Raw genomic sequence first — 19,985 nt, forward strand, 5'->3', positions numbered from 1 at the left:
ACTGCTGTGGTATTTATTTTCCATTGGATATATTTTTTTAAGTCATGTTGCAGTTGTATTCTAAAATGCAAATATTTACAAAAAGCTAGAAATGGACAGTCCCGCAATTCTTTAAACTTATGATTGGGAACCTGGGGAGGGCAACTTTAAAATGTGCGAGGGAGTCCTTACTTCGGGGATATTATTTTAGGGGTACGTGAGTAAAGATGTTTGATGGTAGTTGGCAGAGGAATCCAAGGAAAGGCAGAACAAGCTTTGGAAAGCCCGGGAAGGCACAGGCAGGCACCTCAGTTCCTGGGCTCCCTGGGCTCTGTGGGCACCACCATCAGCACAGTTCAGCTGCAGCCCCTCTCGTGTATCTGACTTGCAGCTCCAGAGCCCAAGTCTGGGCAAAAGGAGGCTGAATGGAGTTGTGCTCACTGCTCGGAGGGTGCCGGGGACACTGCAGGGAAAGTTGCACCAGGATCCCTTGAAATTTAGGGGATGCTAGTTCTTGCATAGGAAATGCAGAGTGTGCTTATCCCAAAAGGGGCAATCCGGGCCAGCCTGGAAAAGACAGCGACAGTCTATTGCAAACATGTTCAAGGGGGAAGATCCAGAGAAATGAGGGAATATATGATGACTGGGCGGGGCGGGGGGGGGGTCCCAGGACAGGATCCTGAGCACAGGTAGGACTAGACAGATGGAGGGACACCCCTTTTGTCATGGCTGGAACGAGGAGGAAAGACTAGGGGAGGATGCAGGGGAGTTTTGCAAGTGAGCTGAAAGAAGGTCCAGAGAGATGGCCCAATGGATGGTCTCCAATTTTTCTATTAAGTAGGGGAAGCCACGGTCTACTCCCGATGACAGCCAAGTGGATCAGGAGTTTGGGGACACAGAAGGTATTTTCTCATGTTTTTCAAGATTTTTGTTTTTTAACAGAGTCTAACATTCTTAGCACACGGATGCACAGTTAGAATCCACGTAACTACCTCCTCCATTTGGGCTCCAACCGCCCCCCCAACACAACTCCAGACTGAGTCAGTTTCCCCTCTGGCTCCCCCAGCTCTTTGTACACATCTCTTATGGCTCCAACCATATTTATCACTGGAGTGTTGAGGATGAATGGGGATGGTAGTAAATTGCAATCAGATTAGTCATAACTCCTTTGGCTCCCACACACGCACCCTGGGGTCCTTCCATACTGGGCTCAAACCTGGTTTGACTAGAACTTTCATGTATTTTGCTTAAGTTTTAGAGAGGTGACGGCTAAACTCCCTTTTCAGTGTTCTTCTCTGACAGTGAAGGAGGAGCGCTGTATGAGAAATTGGAATGCTTCCAAATAACGCTGCCCGTGGTCCCCTGACGGACGAGTGGTCCAGACCTACACCTGAGTGAGCATCCGTCCTCTCCTGTCTCTCACTCCCTCACACACACCCCTAAGAGTATTGTGTACATACTTTTCTCTGAGTGGGTCCTCAGAGCTGAGTGACGTCATCATTCTAAGGCCCCCAAATAAGTTGTGGTTAAACGACAACCACCCTTCCCTTTTCTCCTTTCCCTAATCAAACTTACGTTCTTTATAGCTTCTAAGTGAATTCAACATAAATATCCAAACATGAAGCCAAGTTAGAACAAATACCAAGAATCCAGTCAAGGCTTCTTAGGAATCATAAGAAAAAAGTATCTTCTGTGAATTGAACGATAGAATCTTAAGAGTCAACTTGAGATAAATGAGATTTGAGGTTTATGGTCAGTTCTTTAAGATAATGCAGCGCTTCAGAGGAATCTCCGACTTTAAGAATATATGAAAGGGGGAGTGGGGAATAAAACAATGATTTGTAAATGAAACCTACCATGGTAGAGCTTCCTATATTGAAATCCACCAGTGGATTTAAACTATTCTATCAAAATTTTAAATACTCGTAACTGTAACACAGCGGTTCCACGTGCTAAGTGAAGAAGTGTGGGGAAATGCTGTCATTCCTATATGGAAAAATGCATATGCAGTTATCTTTGTCAATAAACACGGCATTTCTGGAAAGATATGGAAACACTGGTTATAATACTTACCTGTAGTGTGAGAAATAGGTGGCTGAGAGAAAAGGAAAGGGTCACTTTTTGGTCTGTCTCTAGTGCACATTTTGCCTACTCAAAATGTTGTATTACACACTCCCTCCTAATTAAAAATGTGTTTTTATATCAACTGTGGCACACTAACGTTGAAAAATGATTTTTGTCAAGTTAGTTGATTTCTAGAATATCCCAATCTAGATGTTTTTCTCTCTCAATGGAAGACCTGGATTGTTTCCATTTAACTACACATGATATTGGGCAAGTCTGCGTGGACTGAAACTCTTCATTTGAAAACAACGGGTTTAGACCAGAGGTGGCTTCCAAAAATCTCTTTCTGGGCTAAGATGCTGCAATTATGTGACTTGATTATGCAATATTTGAAAAAAACCTGAAATAAATTGGCAAAGAGAATCTGAGTGAGTATGATAGTGAGTTTTTGTGATGTGGCAGAAGTAATTGTGTACAACTACTATTTTTACAATATATTTCATTCTTAAACCACACTTCATAAATTGCCTTTCATTTCTACCCTATGTACCTTTATAATACCCAGGGAACAACAAAAGAGGCATACTCAACTGAAGAAATTTATTTCCTTTTTTTTTCTAGGTACATAGATGACATAATTATAGACAAGTTTTGATACATAGGAAAACCCTTCTGTCCACCTTTTTGCTAAATGAATCATCACAATAATTTTTACAATTTTTAAAACAATACACAGCTTGGGCTGAAGCAATCGCAAGAACATATTGGTACTGGTATATTACAGCTACTTACAATGTTTAAGAACAGCAATGGAGAAAAATAAGTTATTTAAATATTGATTTCATATACAGAAAGTGCAATGTTGTTAGTTGTTATATAATTTGCTCGACAGTTTCTTGTTTATCAATTTAAAATCGAGATAACTTGGACTCAGACTATCGTATTTTTTTTTCTGAAAATAATACAGTACACACATGCAGCATTGACTTGGTGAACTGACTCCTTTTGCTGCAATTATGAAAGCAAACTTTGCTCTGTGAGGAACTGATTTTCAATCGACTAGTTATTTCCAATTTCACCTAGACCTGGAAAGAGAAAAGGCCTCTGACTAAGGCAAGGCCAGGAAAATCTACTTCTTGCTTATCCGGGAATGTAAGTAGTGGCTGGGACTGGCTGCACTTCCTTGTAGACAGCTTCAAAGGAAAAAATGACACACAACGGATGTGTAGCTACCTGAGCCAAAGTGCCTCTCCAGGTTTCTCTTGTGCTTTCCAAAGACGACGATTTTCACCCTTCCTCAATGTTCTGCACCAAGTGCAGTGGATTAAAACTGGATATTGCTGAAGCTGACCACCTGCCTTCTGGTATCCACAGGAGGCCCCAAACCACCTCGGTCAAACATCACACACACACATTCAGGCTTTTCTAAGATCAAATTAAAAGTTTAAAGCAAAAGAAGACCAAACAAATACTAAAAGTAAAAAAAAACAAAAACAAAATTTTTTTTTTTAAAAAGCACAATAAAGTAAAAATAACCTCAGATCCCACAGACTAGGAAGCCCTTCCCACTGAAAATGATTCATGGTCCCTGAATTTCACTTCTATGCAAAGGCAATGATTTCCAAAGAAGAATGAAAAAGATGCAGTTTGGCGTTCTCGGAAACTCATATTCAGAAGGCTCCCTTTTCTGGTACCACTTTTACATTAAGTGAAAATCTTACCGTGAAAATGAACTAACACTTTCCCCTTCTCCTTTGTTACCTATTACCTGACTTTACGTGTGGTCTTTTAGCTCAGCTTAAGCTATGAGCAGGCTCTCTCGGATGTCATGCTGAGGTACTGAAAACGCAGGGCGAGGAGCCCGTTTTACAGTGCCCACCTCACCACACACCTGAAATTCCTTCCAGTGACGTAGGAGAGCCCTGCAGCCTCATTACCTTCTAAATGGAATGTCACAGCCCACAGGAATGTCATACCCCAGATGACAAAAATGGGCTGTTTTGAAGAGTTCAACAGAAATTTGGCAACTTTAGCTTTTTTCCTACATTTCCACAACTTCTTACATGGCGTCTTATAGAAGGTGACTATTATTGAAGAAATATATATTATTCTTTCAAATGCATACCAAAAGCATGAAAAAAAATATGTCACCTGAGAATGTCCTTTTCCTCAGAAACATGGACCCAGATATATAAAGCAAATGGTAAAATGGTTTTGTAATTAATGAAATCACTTTTTTCCCCCTCCCCTGAGGGATATCATTTGTTTTAATGAGTAGATGAAATATTACAGAACTTTTAAATCAAGGCTCCAAACATTTCTATTGTAAATGATCACACCCAGTGCTTAAAATAGGGTTCACGATAAGAATGTAAAGGAAAATCACTTTGTAAGCAATTGGAAACAATAATTTCTGTTTGCTAGAGAATCAGCCACTAGACTAAAAGAGAATGCTGAAATCAGTCAGAAGACAACTGAAAATATGCAACTACTTAATACATGGCCAATGTAGTTTGGCTCCAAAATGAACCTTTATTATATTTAAGTGAATTATCTAAATAAGAAAAGATGGAAAATAGTATTTTAATTATAAAACCAAAAAAAAAAAACTTTTAAAATATCTTATAAACTACTTCCCTTTTAAAAAACAACCTCCTTAAATGTTGAACTTACAATGACCTTTTGCAAAGGTGATCTGTTAGCTAATGACTGAATTTTGGAATGGACACAGTCAAGATTCCAAGTCAATACTGCAGCACAATGACCAACGTGGTAACAACACTAAACTGATTAAAATGAAAGATCGTAACCTCAAACACACACATATACTCTCACACATGATATCTTTGTGAATTTAAGAGCGCCTTTTACCAGATTTGTAGTTAGTTTAAAAACTGAAAGTCAACATGAAATTTGGCCTGATAAACACCCCTATAAAATAAGCCATGTTAGAGTGAGACAATTAGAAAAGCCCATTTCTGCTGGAAACATCCCAGATCCGTTAGATGGCAGTGTAAGATGAAGATTTGGAGCTATGGTTACATGGTAGTGAACACTAAGTTAGATAACTGCTTAAAAGCTTACATTAAGGCAAATAAAAGCTGATTGCTAGAAAGCAATTATTAAAATGTCTCGTTTATCTAAAGGAGAATAGGGCTTTTTTTTTTCCTAGTGCAGCCAGATTTTCTTATTTTTGAACAAATGAGCCTGGTCAATAGTGTACAATCACTCCCGAGTCTGTTACTTTGGCCTGGCTAAAGCCCATCTGGGCCTCGGGAACCCTGCAGGGTGACAGACAGAAGGGCTAGAAGCACGCTTAGAAACAGGACAGGCTGCCCCTCCCTCTGCCCCCTGCTCTCACCCAGTGCACCAAGACAGACTGCAGGCAGAGCATTTGTGGCAAGTTGGCATCTTTGTTCTATTGTGTCCTGAAAACAAAAATAAGTGCTTGTCTTTTCTTTGGGGGTCAAAGAGAACCACACCAATTTCCTGGAGGGGGCTTTTCTGGAGAAGAGAGTCCCGTGCCAAGATTCCGAGTTCTGCTGGCCACACACTGGGCCTTTCTTCTGGGTCTGGTCTGCATGTCCAGCCAAGGAGGAATTGCATCAGCATCATAAACACAGTGAACGGGTGGCTCTTGTCCAGGGAGGTCCATTTCGGGCCTGACTACATGGCCTCGGGGCCTGGTGGCAGTTTGAAGAGTCTGGCTGCAGACACGAGCTTACTTATGTGTCTCTCCTCTGTGATGCCAGCCTCCTGAAGGCAAGTGTGGGACAGAGAAGGCACTTGGCCCAGCGTGCTGAAGCCCGCTTCAGTGAGGGCACTGGCGTACATGGGTAGACCGATGGAAACCAGCCAATCCGACACGGATGAAACGCATCCGGGAGATAGGGGCTTCCTACAGATTTCTGTGAGTCCACCGCTTGGGATCTGGGTAACCAAAGAAAGCAATTTATCAAGATTCAACAGGTGCCACTGGAGAGCTCTTTCTTCTATGCCTAAAAGGAACACTATGAAATATTATGTTTATTACTACACTATCAGAAAGGGATAATGCTATGAGATGTCCAAGAACATGACTAGCATCAAGAATTCTTTCCTGGGCTTCCCTGGTGGCGCAGTGGTTGAGAGTCTGCCTGCCAATGCAGGGGACACGGGTTCGAGCCCTGGTCTGGGAGGATCCCACATGCCGTGGAGCAACTGGGCCCATGCGCCACAACTGCCGAGCCTGCGCTCCGCAGCAAGAGAGGCCGCGCGACAGTGAGAGGCCCGCGCACTGCGATGAAGAATGGCCCCCGCTCGCCGCAACTAGAGAAAGCCCTCACACAGAAACGAAAGACCCGACACAGCCATAAATAAATAAATAGATAGATAGATAGATAAATAAATAAATAATTTCCTGACTTCTCAAAGGTGAGACAAATCTTCAAGGAAGTGTTGGAGGTTCCAGAAGGTACTTGGAATTAGACCTAACCCCAATTATGTGTGTAAGTCTCCAAACTGTAATCATTTATATTTCTGGCTATTTTGTCTCATGGTGGTCACACTCTTCAACTAATGATCCTTACGGTGCTTGAAGAAGCAAACCTACGTGATAACGTGAAAAGTAAGATGCTCAGTGGGTCAGGTTTTTATAAAGTAGATTTTCTTCTGTATTTGGGATCTACATTAACATCCAGAAAATTGAGCATTTAATCAATATAGTCATAAAGAATTAAAAATACAATAATAAATGTTGGCTAGGGCAGGGAAATGGACATCTATACTTGAATCCTGAGAAGGCCAAATGCTACACCTCTCAGAAAGGCAATTTACCACCAAACGTGCAAACCCTTAAGATTGTGTGCAGTCTTGTTGAAGCAAATCCTCTTCAAGGAATATATCCTCAGAAATTAACCCCAAAAGTCTACAAAAATTTATTAACCAGGAGGTTCTTCACTCAATTGTTTAAAATAAACAGCTGGAAAAAATCTAAATGTTTCAACAATGCGGAACTGGCTAAACTAGGACATACCTACTAGAGCACTTTGAAAAACTGATAATATAAAAGAAATTTTAGTAACAAAGAAAGAGGTTCACCACCTGATAACTGAAAACAATAACGTTTGCAAACTGTTCAGTACTATCATATATGTGCAGAGAAATGACTAGATGGACTTTTTCACAGTGCTGGGGTTATGGATAATTTTCATCTTTTTCTCTCCAAAACGGTATTTTTAAACTTTTGTAGGCTGAATAGGTCTTACTCTCTCCCAGGTGTCTCCCTTCGATAGCTATAATGAACCCTGGGCTACTTAGCGGCTGCCAGCATGCTCATCATTAAGCTCTAGAACTGAATGGACTTCAAAAAGCTGGGTGAGGCGAGCCCCGAAGCGTGGGCTGCTTACCGCCATGCGGTGCTGCTTCCGAAGCAGCTTCACGCGGATCTGGTCCATGTTGGTGGCAACGTCCCTCTCGGGCTGATCTAAGTCTTCTGCATATCTCTGTACCAGGGCCTCAGGAATCCCACAGCGGCCGTGCTGCGAGGGAACAGAAATCTCTTATCAAGGGTTGCGAGGATCTTTTTCCTTCTCCAAGGACGGCAAACACAAGGTAGGATAAGACATTTCGCTACTAGAAAACAGGACTAAAAGTTTTAATTTGAAGTGAATATATTTTATTTAGTGTCAGGATGGATGTTTTAGAGACAATACTTTTACGTCTTTATCTTTTAAGTAGTTATGAGCTCTAGAAAAATGTTTTGAAATATGGTTAAAACAGGACACAATCATTCTCTATTTTGGGGTCCAACGCCCTCACCTCACTCTTATCTGATCATTTTGCAAAATGTTATTGAAGACAGTCTTCTAAACTGCAGGGGAGAAGGGCAAATTTGTGCCCTACAGAGTCTACTGTTGGTTCCTCAACTACAGAGTAGAGTTACACCGCTGTATCACTAGACCAGCATTTACTGTACAGTAGAATTCTCACAACTTTCCATTCAAAGGGGTTCATTCACTAAGTATCAGAAGGCAGAGGAGCATTTTATCGTAAGGCACTCTTGGTCATAAGAAGTTTATAACAGAGACTCCGGGGAATGCATTATAACAATTCATGCATTCCTAGGAGTAACATACAGCTACATCTATTATCGTGTATTCGTATTGAAAGTCATTTTGGTATTGGCAGATCTACTCCTTTATTTTTCTTCAAATGAAAAATGAGTTTTCATTATAGGTCTCAATGTTTTTAGTACAATGAGGTATCTTTTCCCCTGTTACCCATACAGATAATTATACAGTACAATTCCTACATCTGAATAGGGCTCTACAATTTTCAAAGTAGGTTCAGGTTTATTTTATTTGCTCCTATTAATACCTCTAAGAGGTAGTTATACAGGTCATTATTAATTCCATTTTACGCACAGGGAAATGAAATGGGGATTTGTTAACGTCTAAAAACAAAGATGTTGAAGAAGACATGGAAACTGGAACTCACGTCTATCCTTTCAGGAACTGGGTCTAGTACTGACTGATAGCTCTCCCTGCAAAGGATAGCTGCCCCAAATTAAATACAAGCAAGTGAAAGAAGAGAAGAGAAAAGAAGGGAAAAGAGAAGAGACCCCTGAGGCCGTGTCTGCATTTAATCTGGGCACTGTGCTACAGGTTCATTTGAACACCAAGCGCGGGGCGGCAGGAGCCCCCGCCGTGGGCCACCCGTACAGTCACTGTCCTTCGGTCCTCGCTGCCAGCTGGCCTTCAGGGGCTGGGAGGTGGGGGCAATGCCGCTCCTCTCGCCTGGACCCCGCCCGACTTAGAAGAGCCTGTGCAGTGGGGTCAGGGCCTCGGATACCTTATCGGAATAGGGCTCCTCGGTGAGATCGATGCCTTCTGCCCGCAGCTTCTTCTCGGTGAGCATCTCCAGGTCCACCCCGCGGGTGCAGGAGACCTTCCTGGCCAGGGCAGGGCCAAGCCGCACGCCGTGCTCCTGGAGGCTGGCACTCTCAGGCAGCTCCGACAGCCAGGGTGGAGGCCTGGCGCTCGGCGGGCTGCCCGGCTCCGGCACTGGGGGAGGCCTGGCCACTGGCGGCGGGGGACAGTCGCTGGGGCCGCCGGGGCTGCCCTTTTTAAGGGGCAGGCTGGGTGCATCGGGGCCAGGGGCGCTGGGCGGGCCGGGAGGGACAGGAGGCAGCCCGTTGGCAAGGCGCTCCCTGCTCTTCTTGGCGGGGACGGGGGGAGGCTGGGTGGGAGGTCTGGCCTGCGATCTGGCCTCGGGGCCCCTCTGCTCAGCATCCACACCTTCTTTGGTGCCCGGGGGGTGATGTGTCCCTTCGAAATCGAGTCCTTTCCTGTGACCCTCAAGAGGCGTCCTTGTTAAACCGTGTTTAACGGCGGGCGGTTGGGCGTCATAGGTTTTGGGTAAACACGGAGGAGGGGACGTGCCCTGTGAAAAGGCAGCCATCGGGCCATCCAGTTTCTTAGTAGTCGTTTTCTGAGGTTCAGAAAATCTCTTGCTTTGGGTCAGTAGCAGTGCATTGTCAACAGCAGAATCTAGGTTGGGGCTTTGAACCTTTGTGATGGAGGGCGCTGTCTTTTGTGGCACTTTGGGTACAATCTGAGGGGAAGGTTCTGTCACCTCACCAGGCACATCTTTTTCAGGTTCTCCTTGAAGGTCGTCCAGGGAGTGGGATCGGGGCCAAGTCTCCACGGTCTGGGGGCCCTCTAGGGTCTCACAGCTCCGGCAGATGGAAACGGGGAGGCTCCTTCGGTTTTTATTCAAGTCAGTCACACATGGGGGATCACAGTGCTTGGAGGTGTGAGGGGTGAGACCACTGCCCAGCCTCCCCTCCCCTCCCGGCTTCAGCGCGTCTACTGGCTTCGTTAGAGGCAAGGTTGGGTAGCTGCCCAGCTGACTCCTGTTGAAAGACTTCACGCTGGACTCGGCTGAAGATCTGGCAGAGGGGCTGGTTTTCCGAGACTTGCCTACGAGACAAGGAAATATTTTACAATCACATTTTAAAAAGCGAATCAATCAAACGGATGTAAAAGGTGTGCTAACGTAACTGAAATCTCCAACTCTTACCTCCCACTGTTGAATTACACTAAGGACGTAAAGTCACCCCTGGTGATGGAGAGTTACTGTGGTCCCATGTTTATTTTTAGAAAGAATTCTTAGTCTTATTAAAGGACTCAGGGAGATGAAAGTTAATTGAGTTATGTGGAAAGAAAATATGCTGTGTCAGGCAATGAAATAAATCTAGGCCTAATGTCTGTTCGTAGCTGCAGTCAGTGTGAAACAAGGCACACCCACACCCCATTTAGGAACCACACTGACGGGATTTCTGTTTAGGGAGTAGTTTCCTAAGACCATGGTTGCAAAGAGGACGTAGGACTGAATTCTGGGACAAGTTCTTTAAATGGTATTCTCCAAGGTTCGCCGGTGACCGCTGAATTCTCAAAACTTTCAAGCCCTCCCCGCTTTGTGTTTTGCTCAGGTGTGTTAAATAAAGGTACCCTAGAAACAGTCAGCTGACCTTGGTACAAATGAGTGAACAAGCTGAAGTGAGGATGTCGCCACAGACAATCTATTAGATACAGATATGGTTCTAATTGCCACTGAAGCGATAGACCTGATTACAATAAAATGATTGTCAGGCTGATAACTTATCAACCGGTCACAGTCTACTTAGTTGACAATTGTTGACTGATACTAATTGCTACTGCTGTCTGGTGAACAGAGCCACCCATGGTAACCCTGAGTGCACCTGACCCCAATCCACTTAAGATTCCTCTTCTGTCTGAGACAAGTAAGCTGTCTGAATTTCCTACGGACTGCTTCCCGACTGTTAGGACAGCGAAGCAACAAACACGGCATGCGGCCCTCTTCCCCCGAAACTGCTCTGTCCTCAGGTCGTGCCGCTGCTGCTCGTGTGGCCCTGATGGATGGTCTACTTGGTAAGTTGTTTTCCTTATGGACCTAATAGTTCCCAACACTCAAATGTTGGTTTTCATTGCGAAAAGAAGAGGACATAGGAGACACACAATTTAGGTTTTATGGCTGCAGGTATTTTAGATGGAATTTATTCACCTCACACAGAAGTCAGCAGAGGCTAACTAGAAACGAGAACGGCGAAGAAGTCAGAAAGGAAAAGATTAGCACCGCGTTCACGGCGGTCAGAGAATGGTCTCTTTTCAGAACACTGCACTTTTAAAATCAGTACTTTTCAAAGCAAGAGGATACTTTTTTTTTTTTTTTTTTGCGGTACGCGGGCCTCTCACTGTTGTGGCCTCTCCTGTTGCGGAGCACAGGCTCCGGACACACAGGCTCAGCGGCCATGGCTCACAGGTCCAGCCGCTCCGCGGCAAGTGGGATCTTCCCGGACCGGGGCACGAACCCGCGTCCCCTGCATCGGCAGGCGGACTCTCAACCACTGCGCCACCAGGGAAGCCCAGGAGGATCCTTTTTAATGAAGCTTCATTTACAAAACAGATCAAAGTTGAAGTGTGGAGGTTTCTCAAGGCCCAGGTCCACACACCGCCACCAAGGCCCCCATCCTCGGGACCCCGCAGACCACAGTTAAAAACCAGGGCCTTAGGCAGCATGAGCTTCTGAACCAGAAGTTACGGACTGCATAAGAGGGACTGCTTCTGTAAACCTTGCGTTTATTTCTCCACCCGGTGAAAATACTCTCCTAGTAAAACTAGATCAAAATCGTGCAGCTTGGTTTAATGTTTGAGAAAACAAAGGTGGGGAGGTACCATGTCCTTAACTGTTACGTGGACAAAGCAGAAAAGATGGGTGTGTGGGGGCAGAAATGTCGAATCTATTTTGAAAACGTCTTGCTTTTCAAGTGCTTTCGGCTGGTTTGAATTGTGGACTTCTGGCAATTTCATATCTTCAGTGTATATGTTTATGCTCCTTTTCAAAGTGAAAGGTATGGTTGATCCTGTCGTTCCAAAGCCCGTTTAGTAAATGTCTTCTCTGTGCACATAGATGTTTACTTAAGTAAAGTAAACCACTGATTCAAACCGAGTCCACATGTGTCGTGGGTATGGGAGCCAAAAATACACATTGTCCAATAACTTCCAAAAACTAGACCATGAGGAGGGCTGGCCCAGTGATGTGAAGTTTGGGGGTCATAACTCTGAGCCCCCAGTCATGCTGTCTGCGGGGACAAGGGAAGTACCATATTGGATGTGGGTAATTATATTCTTTCTGTCTAGCTGGTCTGAAGTTTTGAGATTTTTTTAAAAACAAAAATGTGCTCTTTAAGATTTAATTATATACCCTTCATTCAGAGATCTAGCTTTCATAAAAATGAAGAAATGTTTGAATAGACTTTTCACATTATTTTAATATGAATATAGATATTTTCATACTGTAATGATAATACTGCTGCCAGGATCTATCTGTTTTTTGTGGGTTTTTTTTTGAATTTTAGAATTTTATTTCTTTTTCATACAGCAGGTTCTTATTAGTTATCCACTGTATACATATTACTGTATACATGTCAATCCCAATCTATCTGTTTATGGAAGGAGTCATCGTGCAACTGCGATCCCTGAACTAACGAGCACGCCTGTTTTCCCAGGGCAGTGTCCGAACACCGAGGGCAGCCCCTGCTCAGGCTTTACTGTCTATTTAAGAAGAAAACTTGAGGTGAGGGATGATGATGATACTGAAGGAACCAAACCTTCCTGCCCTGGCTTTGCATCGTGTTCTCAGCGGGGCTCCTCAAAATCCTCACACTGAAATGAGAGACTCACGGATGACGGTCCCGAGCACTGGGATTTTCTTGCTCTTCAGAATAAATAAGCAAAATCAAATAGGCAAAGAGACCTTTTATGGTACATGTTGCCTTTTGCCTTGTTCCCAAAATAGGTCCACCTATTTTCATCTAATCCATGGTTTGTGAAAGTACTTATGATAACATACAAACTAAATCCCTTCTGGCTTGAAGTTCAACTAAGCCCCGATACCCCTGGCTGATGTATGATGACATGAAGTAGTTAAGAGTATGGACTTGAAAATGCTTATGGCATTGGCAAGTCAGGTCTAAAATATTGTCTACCATTGACTGAGAGCCTATTATTATGAGTCAGAGTGGTGCCAAGAGGAAAAGAACAAGGGCTTCCGTTATTATTTAACCTCTCTTTAGCATCCTCATCTACAAAATATGCACTGCAGGATCTGAGTAATAATTAGCAATTGCATACGTGCGCACCTAGCCCACTGCCTCATTCATAATCAGTGTTTACAAAGTGCTAGGTATTTTTAATATATTATTATCTTGTCTTAGAATAATCTATAAAAAAAACAACAACTCACATTACCATTTAAGAAGTAAGGAGGAAGACTTCCCTTGTGGCACAGTAGTTAAGAATCCGCCTGCCAATGCAGGGGACACGGGTTCGATCCCTGGTCCGGGAAGATCCCACATGCCGCGGAGCAACTAAGCCCGTGCGCCACAACTACTGAGCCTGCGCTCTAGAGCCCACGAGCCACAGCTACTGAGCCCGTGTGCCACAACTACTGAGCCTGCACTCTAGAGCCTGCGAGCCACAACTACTGGGCCCGTGTGCCACAACTACTGAAGCCCGTGTGCCTAGAGCCCGTGCTCCGCAACAAGAGAAGCCCCCACCAGCAAGCAGAGAAAGCCCGCGCGCAGCAACGAAGGGCCAACGCAGCCAAAAACAAATAAGTAAATCAATTTGTTTAAAAAACAAAAAAAGAGGTAAGGAGGAGTCGGAGATGTAATTTGGCCAAAGTCTTCAGCTATGCCCTATTCACGTTCAAACACCAGGTCTCCCCACTCTAAAGCCCCACAGCTCTTTGCATGATCCAGATGGGGGGAGGGACCTAAACCTCTAAGAGCAGCAGAACAATGGAAAGTTTGGGGTCCCTTTCTCTGACACACAAGTTTAAACTCTTTCCAATTATGTGCTATGTGGGACGGAAGAGTAACTGATGAAAGACCTCTCTACTCATTTCTCAACGTCATCAGTTGCCTAGGTTCCTGAGAGATGTTCCTCCCTCCTAAGGATCTTAATTAAGCACCATTCACCCCGGGAAAACTCCTCTCCCTATTGCCAGTTTTCCCAAAAGCAATGAATGGCTCAGGCTGAGGAAGAAAGACAGTCATTAGCCAAAGCACAGATGTCAAGAAACAGCCCAGTAGGCTTGCGTATGAAGATGCATTCACGATCATTCGTGCTGACAGTACCGTTTTCCAAGTTCTCGCTGCTTTCATAGCATCCCGAGTCTCGTGGAGAGCATCCACTCAAGCCCTGGCTGTCAACAAGCAGCTTCTCCTGGGATCCGGACTGGTCGCTGCTACCTAAAGAAGGTGAACACATAGCATGGGATCGTAAGACGACTGAAAAGCAGGCTCCAAATCAACGGCATCCCAGTTCTATCCTCGGTTCTCACAATACATTTTGAAGCCTTGGACTTTGGAAGAGAACAAATTATTTTAAAGTAAGTGAGATAAAAATGAACGAGTGAGATCAGAACACTTTTCTTTTCAAATCATGTATCACAGGAAGGTAAGTTTGTAGACAGAGGACATAGTTGAAATACATCAATGCCTTTTAAGTTACCCTCAGGCCAACCAGGGAGAGGAGAAATTCAGAGCATCATGTCAAAAGTGGGGGGAGAGCAACCACAGTCTGCACATTCTATAAAGAGGGCATGCCTGGCCTTATGTAGGTTCAAAGTTACAGGAAGACTGTCTTTCAATCATTATGCAGACTAGATGCTTGGTCGATAAAAATGGAAACCAAGAAAACATTTTCTACCTAAAATAAGTAGTTGACGATGAATGGCTTTAATTTACTGTTCTTTCTCTTCACTTCGCCTCCCCGCCCCCACACACTCTAAATCAATAAACCAGAAATCTGATGCCTTTTCTTGGGTCATTAAAAAAAAATTGCGGGAAGGCTGAGGGCTGCCATTCCTACTGTCCACTGACCACTTCCTGTTTGTATTTCTCACATGGAAAGCATTTTATAACAGAAATCATGGCGGAACAAGCCCTTAAATTAGAGCACCAAATTAAGAAATGCTATTTTTAAAGTGATTAATGAAAAATTAACTAATTGGAAGCAAAAGAGAAAAACCCTTTCCCCTCCCCCGCACCGAAAGTGGAACATTCTAGAGTGGTGTCCTCATTGTGTGGAGGAGTCTGTGGATTTGGAATGGCCTTTGTTCTAGCCTAGCATGTTATTTTGGAAAATGATACTTATAAAATGAGGGCTTGGAGCTATCAATTACAGCCCAGGAAGAGGAATCAATGCAGTTCGTCCTTGGCGAGATAGTTCAGTGTATTGCAGCGGGCAAACAGACTCCAAAGTGCTGACCGACCGACGGGAATAAAACAGAAGACTTGTCCCTGCCGCTGCAGGAAAATGCAGACTGTGCCTGCATCTTTCGGGATGCCAGCCTCACCACACAGCAGGATACCTGAAGTTATTATGGGGAGTGAAGGGGTCCCTTGCATTGCCTGAAAACCGCAGTTCAATCCATAAAATCATGAGGCCTGTTCAAGGGGCTAGAGCCACTTTCTTCCTGAAGGATCCAATCAGCAGCTCCTTGCAGGAACCCAACAAATTGAGCAAAATTCCCTAAAACTAAAAGCTAGTGTTTCCCCAGTAGGTTGTCCTTCTTCATTAGGGAGAATGAAGAGGCGGGGCATCTCTTAGATGTACTGCACACTCAAGGCCACATCCTCCCCGCACCCCATACTCACTAGAATTAACGCCAAGGCGCCAAGGACGAGAAAGAAGGGGAGCTGGAATCACGGACATTCTCAGAGTCAAGTAAGAGCGAAGGACTGGGTTGTGGGGCTGAAACTCCATTTGGACATGACCTGAATTTGGACTGAAGGTCTCCCCAACCCCATCTCAACACACACACACACACACACACACACACACACACACGGAGAAGAAAATATGCTAAGACACTGATGAGACATCCCAACATCAAAAGGTGCTTATGCGCAAGGATATGTGCCATTTTCTGGAGTGTAGTTACCTTGGAAAAGAAGGGAAAGGAATGGGATTCTTGGATAGCAGGCCTTCCAATGGGCTTGCAGCACTTATGTCTTTAAAAAATAAGCACTGAAGTAAATATGACAAAATGGTATGTGGATTTGTTTTATTTTTCTCTGTACTTTCCTGCATATTTGAAATAATTCCTGATTAAAATTCTTATTCTTATGAAAATGATTTTGTTAAACGAGAGCTTTCATCTGGCAGACCTAGGAGAGTGGGTCTGGGATCAGTAGAAGGAACTGCCCCGGGACAATGAGAGTCTTTTCCAAATGGAACCCCGCAGGAAGGCTGGCATTCCCCGCGCACAGATGCAACGAGAGAAGCTGGACCCATCTGAGTGCCAAGCCATGATGCAGATGTGCCTCTTGCTCTTGTGGGGGCTGAGCTGGAAGATGTGCAAGATCTCTCAGGTCTCAGCAGGTCTCTGGATCTGTCTAGTCTCACAGAAATGTATTGTGTTCCTCTAAGGTATCAGTTACTTAGAGTACTTCTTAAACACAATGAATTTAAAAGCGCCGAATGTAGCACCTTCTAATCCTAGGATAATCCTGCATCCAGGCACTTGGTGCTCACTGGCACCCCTGAGCCCTTGAAGCCTTTGTTTTAGAACCACTAAAAAGAAGTACCAATTTATGTATGCGGGATGTTCTATACAGTGGCACAGCACAGATTCAAAACAGGATTTATGAAGAGGCAAAGAGCCTTCCTTAGACTTGTGAGTGAGCATGATGAGGGGCAAAGATTCCCTCCTATAAAATATGCCCAAGTGCACACCTCAGGACATGATCCCAGGAGGGACAAGGAGTCTTAGCCCTTGCGGCATGACAGAGACAGACCCTGCACCTTATGCTCAGAATTTAGCTTTGCTCCTCCTGTGTCTAAATGCTAAAGGAAACACAACGGATGGAGTTTATAAACCAGCTGTTCTCAGTGGCTGAGGAAGAGCAAATGAGCTATCTTACCGAGCAGATGTGGTCCAGGAGACTAGATGATTGAACGTTAATTGATATTCATATAGCTGGTCGGCCATTCCAGGCACTGGGCCAGGCTCTGACACAACCTGGCCACAGATCCCCAAGGTGTCTCCTGGGGAACTCCAATACTGAAGAGACCAGGTTATAAAGTGATATTAACTCTGAAACACAATTCCCTCCAAATCTATCCCTGAAGGCACTGTGTTTATCTAGGGTTTAGGCATCTATTTGATGGTGTGTCATCAGTTAATTTAGAGGGAGGACTTATTAAGCAGAAGTGAATTGAACTGCACTGAGACACTTGCTTCCGTGTCTCTTGGGCCTGATACATTCAGTAATGTACAGTTTTTTTTCCCACCATTCACCATGATTTTGGTGTGTCTTTTAGCAATGGAAATGCTATTAGCTACTGATATCCCTGAAGCAGAGCATTTGAAAGAAACTGCATTTGAATTCAGTAACTGGCAAGGATACTCCCCACTTTGTGATGAATAATTTCAGGAATATTTCTGATGTCAGATTGAAGAATAAAGAGCAAGATAAGACCGGGTTAATGGAGCAAAGGACACAGTATATTCAAATAACTACAGGAAAGCTGTGAGCTCACTAAATTCTCTTCATGGGTTGTAAAAATGAGCTATCATTTTAGCTGAGAAATCGCAGCATGGAATTCTCTGCCATACATATTCACTTGAGATTATTTCCTGCTTCTTTAACGCAAGCTGATGAATTTCATTTATTCATTAATTAACCTATTCATTCAGAAAACAACTCCTCATGTGCTTTGAGAAGTAATTAACCCTTGGTGGGGCAAGATACTCCCAGTTTGTCAGTTACTCTTGTGCCCAGGTATCCTAATGACCTCCTGAAGGCTGCCCATCCCACCAGCCCCCAAGGTGGCATGAACTGTGTGTCTTAAAAATACTGCAATTCAACTCTCAGTCCCTCAGAGGAGCGTTTTCCTCAACGATTACCTAGAAACATGTCAGGAAAGTATAGGCTAGTAAGGTTTTCTTCTGCTCCTGCATTGGCAGGAAGGTCTGCTTTGGGAATCTATGTCTTTGTGCTATTTGACAGAATACAAAATTGACCTTGGCTTTGGAAAGAGTAGGATCGAATGAGTGACTCCAAGGACCCAAGCATATGCTCGCAGCTTATGGGACGCCTGCTGGTGACCTGAGAATGTGGCGGATCTAACAGTGAACACGTCTGTGCTGGGAAGGACTTACTGTCATATTCCTGTAACAGCTCCACGGCTGTCAAGAGAACAGCTCTGTGCTCTGGGTCCCGGATATTTAACTCATCCAAATCTTCCTCCTCCAGGAGCTTAAAGGTGTCCAAGTCTTCATATCCATTGAACAGGAAAGTGGGCATGTGCTCCTGGAGGGAAACAAGACAGAAGTGAGTCAGCAGCCCAGCCATGTGATCCACGACCGATGACCGGCCTCAAACCCCTAAACTCTTTTTCTATAGTCATTTTTATGCTAATTCAAAAGTTAGTAAGTATCCTTTGTAGCACAGTCTGTACCTCCCAGTCCTACAGTGGGGCAGGCGGGGCACTTCATCCATCAGGGGTTAAGAAGATTTACACTGCAGGCTGAGATGACTCCACTGGCTTGCATTTTAATTGTGCCCTTGCTGTGAGCTGAAGCCTGTAATGCCACCCAGTGTGCAGCGGAGGAGATTCTTCTTTCATTTAGAGCTGCTGAAATCCAGCTCACAGAGACCTGTGACCTCCTCAGTAGCAAGACAGTTTTGCAAGGAGGAAACAGAATCTACCACGTAGACCCCCCCCACCCCCGCTAGATGCCGGGAGTAATGGCGGGAGAGAGGGTGGAGGGGAGAATCCTTACGGCCTCTGAGAAGCCAACCAGGGCGCCAGGAGTTTGTGCTTACAGCCCTTCCTGGTAGTGGCTTGAAGCTCACAGCTCTTTGGACTAGGAGCTCATTGCGACCTGGATTTATGCTATCACCCCCAGCGGAGGTCAAGGGCAGAGTCATGGTGCTGGTAACTATTTCTGTAGGATAATGGGTACTCGTCATAGCAGATGCGGGGCCAGGACAGGACGGAACTAACTTTGAGGTTGATGCGATCCAGGAGATCCTCCACCGACTTGGGCTGGGGGGGTCTTCCTTTCCTCCTCCTCCTGGTGGGGCGCTTGGGCTTCTCCTCTTCCTCGTTGAGCACGTCCACGTAGATGAATTTGAATGTGCCCACCTTGTTGTTCAGCAGGCCCATCCAGGTGCCCATGGGGGGTTTGCTGATTATGTCAATGATGTCTCCTTTCTGTGGCCCAGGGAACAAAGATCTTTCCGTTAGGTACACTTCCAAGCATGAACCATCTGTCAATCAGAAGTGTGAATCACACGCATGTGAAGACACTAGGAAGACCAGAATCAGGGCTCCACGAGTCACCCGCTACGATTGGGAGTCCGGCAGATACCGGACAGGGCACTCCTGACCGTGCCAGATCTCATGGAGGCCCAAGGGCCCATCCCCTCTGGCCTCCTGCACCGCAGGACAGTGGCCCGAGGTGTCCGTCCACCAGGGCTCAGGGCTGGGTGGGCACCTGGCTCTCTAAACGCCCTGCCCTTACCCAGAGAGCACCTACTTCTTAGAAAAAGAATTCCCACCAATCAGATGTCAGTGGCAACCGCTGTCCTGTAATCGCTTCATACATTTCGTGGAACCCCATCTGTCCCATATGAATGTCACTGATGACAGAGAGAAGCCAGTTACATCTCTTCAGTTGGTGAAAGCACAGAGACTGGAGGGTGGAGGGCAACAGGAATTCTGGAGGGAAGCTGAGGTCAGAGGACAGGGCCAGAGGGATGAGGTGGTGACAAAAGAGGATTAACACGAGACCCTCCTCCATCCCCAAATGCCGGCTGGTTCTCTGTTTCATTTTCCACTACAGAGGTCGAGACCGGCTTA

General features: G+C 44.9%; 1 protein-coding gene across 13 annotated transcripts in view; it reads right to left on the bottom strand.

The window, feature by feature from the left end:
• Positions 1-2,629: 2,629 nt before the first annotated feature.
• Positions 2,630-19,985, bottom strand: part of SASH1 (SAM and SH3 domain containing 1) — a 335,989-nt gene continuing 318,633 nt past the window's right edge. For 12 of the 13 annotated variants that reach the window (XM_067701818.1, XM_067701821.1, XM_067701817.1 and 9 more), the window contains 6 exons: positions 19,128-19,337; positions 18,276-18,430; positions 14,246-14,355; positions 8,875-10,004; positions 7,431-7,562; positions 2,630-5,973 (listed from right to left, as the gene is read on the bottom strand). In XM_067701818.1, coding sequence (XP_067557919.1) covers positions 5,710-5,973; positions 7,431-7,562; positions 8,875-10,004; positions 14,246-14,355; positions 18,276-18,430; positions 19,128-19,337 — 2,001 coding nt within the window. In that variant the 3' untranslated portion in view covers positions 2,630-5,709. Of the gene's footprint in view, positions 5,974-7,430; positions 7,563-8,874; positions 10,005-14,245; positions 14,360-18,275; positions 18,431-19,127; positions 19,338-19,985 lie in introns of all 13 variants that reach the window. The other variant, XM_067701823.1, reaches the window with a different exon arrangement.

This window comes from Pseudorca crassidens, chromosome 13 (genome assembly GCF_039906515.1).
Source record: "Pseudorca crassidens isolate mPseCra1 chromosome 13, mPseCra1.hap1, whole genome shotgun sequence".
NCBI classification, from domain to species: Eukaryota; Metazoa; Chordata; class Mammalia; order Artiodactyla; family Delphinidae; genus Pseudorca; species Pseudorca crassidens.